Genomic DNA, 6,000 nt, shown 5'->3' with positions numbered 1-6,000 from the left:
CTGGTCACAGCCACTGAAGCCACAAGCCTTTGTGGATGTGGTATGGAAGATGAGTGCCCGCCCCCAGGGGACAGGGGCTCTGAGAGGGTCCTCCACTGCCCCCACCTCTGTCTCCCCAGGACGGCTGGGGCACGGCTTGGAGCCTGCCCGGGGAGGGCAAAGCCAGCCACTGGCTTCCTGTCCACAGCCAGCTCCCGAGGGTGGCAGACAAACGTCTCGGCTCCCGAATTGTGTAATTGCAGGATGAGCTGCTTCTGCCCCTCCCGCCTGGCTGCCTGCACTTGGAGGAGCCCTCGGCCGCCTCGGCCCGGAAGCCAGAGCGAGACCACTCCCAGCAGAGGCCCCTGGTCAGAGGCCCAGGCCTGGGGCCCACAGCTCCAGAGCTCAGAGCCAGCACCTGATGCCCATGTCCCCTTGCATAGTGGTGGCCTAGGTCCTGTGTCCTTGGTGGCAGAGGGCCAATTCCCTGAGGGCAGGGCCCACAGCAGGAACACAGCCCGGCTCAGGCACCACCCCATCTAGGGCACAAGCACAGCCTCTCACCAGCAAGCTGGCTTTGGCCTCAGGCTCCTCAGGCGGGGTCAGGGCAGCCAGGGTGCAAAACACCTCGGCCAAGGGTGGGGCCGAGCCGCAGCCACTGCCTGCCGGACCGGGTACTCTCAGTCCAAGAGCACTGGGGGCAAGAGTGAACAGGAGCGCCCGGCCAGCACGCTGGCTGAACTCGGCTGGCAGGGAAGCGGGTGTTAATGGGCTCTCAGTTGTCTTGTTCTCCAAGAACACCAGGAGAAACTGAGGCAGCATGCACCCCAGGTCACTCTAGCTTCAGAGGATTTTTTATCTTCTTTCACCCTGGGGTGGGGGCGCTCTTCTTCACTCTTCAAGTGTGTTTCAGAGTCTCCCACACCCGGTGCCCTAGCCTGTGCTTTGTTGGGGGGCACTGATGCACACCTCCCGACCTGGCTGGCAGGCCCCAGGCAGCTAGGAGAACTACAGAGATCAGCACTGCAGGGAATCTGTGGGAAGAGAGGTCAGTGTGTGGGAAGGAAGGCCAGGAGGGCTTCCTGGAGGAAGGCAAGACGTGTCCAGGGAGGTGGGGCAGTCAGGGATGGTCACCAACCAAAGACAAGGGAAGTCCTGGCAAAGGTTGGAAGGTGAAAGGGAGAAGGTCTGAGCCAAGCCGGAGGGTGGTGGGGAGGCCCAGGTCAACTCTGCCCAGGATGAGGGCTGGGGGGCTCAGGGAGCTTGCTGAGGAGGCTGGAAAGGGGACAGCTGAGGAGCAGGTGCCACCCAGTCTGATGGCCTTTGCTCTGAGACAGTGGGAGGTGGCCAGGGATCAGTTCCAAAGCAATACGGGGGCCTCAACTTCCCGCCAATTTGCCTGGCATGACGCTGCTGGCATCGGCCCTGGGTTCAAGTCCTGGGCTAGGCCTGTGTGCACCCGAGCCCCAGCATCCCTTTTCCACCGAGAGCTTCAGTTTCCTCATCTGTAAACAGAGACGCTGCCCCTCAGCATGCACGTGAGGGTTGTCAAGAGACCAGGTGAGTTTTGCAAACGGGGCAGAGAGCCGGGCTATTACTGGCCCACAGCTTGCCATTATTTCCCAGGCCTGCGGTTCTCTGCCCAGCTAGCAATAAGGCGGGGCGCTCCCAGCGAAGCACCCGGTCTGGAGGCCCCACAGACTCCCCTGTGCGTGGGATCAGGCGCTCAGGGGCGGGAGAAGACGGGGAGGGGAAGGAAGGGGAAGATAGGGCTGGCAGGAATCTTCACCCTTCACCCACGTTTTTGATTCATAAAGAAACAAAGCCTTCTCCCTTCTTTTCTCACTCCTAAAATGGAAGCCCTTTCCTTCCAACACAGTCTTTCTCCCAGGCAGCCCTCCCAGGCCTCGGCCCACACTTGGCCAGCAATTAGTCCCTAATGAGGACCAGGTGTCTTGTGAGTTGGTGAGAAGGAAAAACAAGGAACAAGTAGAATCAGTGGCTTTATAGCCACTGAGGCCAGCCAGGCGCAGCCTCCGCCCAGGCCTCTTGGGGTGCCCAGATGGGAGTTCTTAGGTCTGCAAAATCCCCACAGAACAGCAGCAGTTGGTTTCTTAGTCAACCCCAGCCGGCATTTATTGAACACCTACTGTATACAGCTGCCTCTGGAGGGGAACGTTCAAGCTTCATAACCGACTTTCCATCAAGGGAGGTGATGCATATTAAGCTACATGCAAACCATGAAGCATAGGGGTGTGCAGGGTGACAGAGACAGAGGGGAAAGGACAAGCATTTATTGAACACCTACTGTATGCGAGGCCCTCAGCTAGGCACTAGAGGTACACTAAAGCATTTGATCCTCATAATCCAATTTTACATATGAGGAAACTGAGCCACAGAGAGGCAAAAGGTCTTATTTAAGGTTGGACAGCCAAGTAGGGGAGCTGGGATTTGAACCCAGGTCTGTTTGGATTCAAAACCATTACTTATAACCACCATGTGGACTGGGTACCATCACACGTGCTGTGGTGGTAAGAGCACTGGGCTTGGAGTCAAAGACCCGGCTCCACCTCTTAGCAGCTCTGTAGACTTGCTCAAGTTCCTCTCTCTCAGCCTCGGTTTCTCCATCTGCAAAATGGGGCTCAGTTTCATTGCAAACTATGAAGTACTGTACACATTGTGGGACTGTCATTGTTAAGGCAGCGGCTGGGAAAAGGGCGCAGGGTGAGGTGGGCTATGGCAGGCAGGTATGGGGGAGGGATTTTGGTGGAGGAGGTAAAGCAATAAACCAAGGTAAAGGTGGGGCTGGGCAGAGCACAGGCAGAGCCTCCTGGAGCGGGAACTCTTTCTCCTGTTACTTGGGAGCCAGGAGGAGAAAGGCCCGAGCCTGACTGTTAGGCAGGAGCTACATCCAGAGCCGGATTGCCAGGAGGCAGCCCCAGGAAGTTGAAACACTGGGATTCAGGGCTCGGAGGGCTGGGCTTCTGGCCCCGAATGGCCAGGGACCTACTGTCCACCCGAGCCTCGTAAGAGCCACTGTCGGTTCTGAGCCACTACTTCCCCCTTCGTGAGTGGGGCAGGGTTATTTTGAGGCGAATGTTACGGTGGAGTTGAGAATTCTTCTGCCTTGTGGGGGAGCGCAGACGTGTCTCCTTTACAGACGGAGACGGAGGCAGGGAAGGCCGAGGTCTCAGGCCAGCTGCAGAGCCCGGCAGAACTTCAGCTGGTTCCTCCCAGCCAGAATGGAGGCGAAGCAGCCAGGGCCAGCCTGGGGGCGCGGGTAGAGCCTGTCAGTCCTTCCTCCTCAGGCTGGAGCCTGCGCAGGGGCGGGGTGTCTCCCCATCTGCAGGGAGGGCGAGGGGCTGGCCCAGCTCACACTCTTTCCAGCGGGTGTCTCTAGGGGTCCCGGGGTCAGAACTGAGGGAGTCTGGGCCCCTCTGCAACTTTGTCCCCAATCTCCGGGGTGGGGCCCTGGTCTGATGGAGCTCTAACTCCTTCCCCGGCAAGAAGCAGCCCAGCATGGGCCCTTTAAGAAGGTTGGGGGGGCCAGTGGGGGGGACGGGGGAGCCCCAGCCTGAAACCCGAGCCTGGCGAGCCGGCCCCGCCCCCGGAGTTAAGTGGCCCGGCCCAGCCCCGCCAGCAGCAGAGCCCCGCCGCTCCCACTCTGGTGTCCACACTCTGCTCGGCACCGCGGCCACTGCACATCCCTTCCCGCCAGTCCCGCCAGTCCCGCCGCCCAGCCTGCGTGATGCCGACCAGCCCCCGGCCCCCGCCTGCGGCCCCCGCCCTGACCCTGGCTCTGGCCATGGCTGTGCTGGCCAGACTCACATCCACAGGTGAGTGAAGGGTCTGCGCCCCCACCCAGCCTGGCGGGAGCTATGCCGGCTCCTCAGGCAGGGAAAAGGGACAGGAGGGGCCAGAAGCGACTTCCAGGTCTGGAGTCAAAGGAGCTTCGCTTCCCCCACCACAGGCCAGGGTCTCCAGGTGCCCACCTGGAGTGGATGCAGGACCCCGAGCAATCTCAGGTTATGGGGGCTCTAGCTGTCCAAGCTGTCCAGGGGCCCCAGGATGGAATTGCCTAGGGTGTGGCTTTGGCTCCTGGGATTGTCTGAGACACCCAGGGGGGCCACCCCAATGTTGTCCAGGCTTTGTTTGCCAGGCAAAGTTGGGCTGATCGTGTTGATGCTCATAGGGCGCCCAGCGACAGAGGCTGGAAATGAGGAGGGAGCCGCCTAGCCACACTGTGTGGGGCCCACACCCCTCAGCCTCTGCCCCTTCCAGCCTACCCCACTCCTGCCCCCTGCCCTCGCCCCCATGTGGTCTGTCGGCCGCCTTCCCTCTAAGGCACTTCTCTCCCTCTCCCACTGCTGTTGGTGACAGGGCGGACCCCACCCACCACCTGCTCTTCAGCGAGAGGCAGGGCTGGCGCCCCTTGGGTGCCCTGTGCCCAGGAGGAGCTTGTCCCTCAGAGAGCCCTGAGCAACCCTCTGGCACGCCTCCCTGTCCCTGACACTGGTGCCTGACCCCAGAGAGACTGAATGGAAGTCTGCTTTCTGAGAGGCGCTAGGACGCGTCCCCTCTCTGTCACAATGCCAGAAATCCCAACATTACCACATTCTTCCTTTAGTGAAGACATGGTCTAGTTATGCCATAAGAACTGTGGCCTCCAGGCCCATCAGTCATTGCTACCCATGTATGAATCAGTGCTTCAGCCTACATCTTTCGGGACCATTCCCAAGAGCAACTTTGAGCAGAAGGGCCTGAGCCTCCCTTCCAACGGCCCAGACCACACCCTTCTCCCCTTCAGATGGGGAAGCCACTCTACCGGGGCGCATCCCGAGGTACCCAAAGGGAAATGAGTCAGGGGCTGGACCCCCTGCAGTGAGTCAGGGCTGGATCCCCAGGCTGGGTTCCCTGTCTGTAGGGACCTGACCTCTTAAGAGCTCAGGGTCTGGGTGACAATGGCGAGGCCATCAGAGAGTTGGGAAGGGAACCTCCAAGGTGACCGGGGACATTCCCTTCCCTTCTGGAGCTCATCCAGCTCCCAGCCAAGGGGAGATTCCAGCACCCCGACCTCCTTGGGCTTCAACTGAGAGCCACGCCCAAATCCCTCCACGCGCCGACCGCGTGCGGGCACCGTGCTAGGCGGTGGGCGCACGGCAGTGGGCAGGCTGAACTTAGGCTCATTCAGGATGCAGAAAAGCAAATGGAAACTCAAACCGCAATTCCTAGTTGTTTGCAAAGATCCAGCTGAAAAGTGCGGAGTGGGACAGAGGGCGGCCCGTGCACCACACCTCAGAGGCTGGGGAGGGAATCGGTGCTCCAGGCGGGGCTTGGCCTGCGCGGGGGTGCTGAGGGGTAAGCGGGGGCGCTGAGACAGGAAGGCCAAAGGCCAGGCTGCGAGGCATATTTTGAGCACAGGCCAGGGAGAGCCATTGGGCTTGGGCACAGAAACCTTAAATGGCAAAATGGAGCCCATAACCTATGCCCTGTTGGCAATGGGGGGCCAACAGAGGTTGTAGGGCAGGTGGTGGCATGGTGGCTGTGGGGTTTTTGGTTTTTCGTTTGTTTTTTGAGACATAGTCTCACTCTGTTGCCTGGGCTAGAGTGCCGTGGCATCAGCCTAGCTCACAGCAACCTCAAACTCCTGGGCTCAAGCAATCCTCCTGCCTCAGCCTCCTAAATAGCTGGGACTACAGGCATCTGCCACCATGCCCGGCTAAATTTTTCTATAAATATTTTTAGTTGGCCAATTAATTTATTTCTATTTTTAGTAGAGACGGGGTCTCGCTCTTGCTCAGGCTGGTTTTGAACTCCTGATCTTGAGTGATTCGCCCACCTAGGCCTCCCAGAGTGCCAGGATTATAGGCGAGAGCCACCGCGCCAACCCCTGCCTTTGGGAAGGATTTGGAAATGGGAGGGGGCCGGAGAGCACCCACTCAACAGCCCACGTCCAGCACCGCTCCTGGCCACGCCTGTCCTGTCTCTGGCAGAGGGGCAGCCCTGCCTGAGGACGCATCC

General features: G+C 59.9%; 1 protein-coding gene across 1 annotated transcript in view; it reads left to right on the top strand.

The window, feature by feature from the left end:
- Positions 1 to 3,629: 3,629 nt before the first annotated feature.
- Positions 3,630 to 6,000, top strand: part of CSPG4 (chondroitin sulfate proteoglycan 4) — a 38,921-nt gene continuing 36,550 nt past the window's right edge. The window contains exon 1 of the mRNA XM_012735408.2: positions 3,630 to 3,815. Within this exon, the coding sequence (XP_012590862.2) occupies positions 3,728 to 3,815 (88 nt within the window). The 5' untranslated portion in view covers positions 3,630 to 3,727. The remainder of the gene's footprint in view (positions 3,816 to 6,000) is intronic.

Source organism: Microcebus murinus, chromosome 6 (assembly GCF_040939455.1).
Source record: "Microcebus murinus isolate Inina chromosome 6, M.murinus_Inina_mat1.0, whole genome shotgun sequence".
NCBI lineage: Eukaryota > Metazoa > Chordata > Mammalia > Primates > Cheirogaleidae > Microcebus > Microcebus murinus.
The sequence above is the reverse complement of the archived record's forward strand: the minus strand, read 5'-3'. Positions and strand labels throughout refer to the sequence as shown.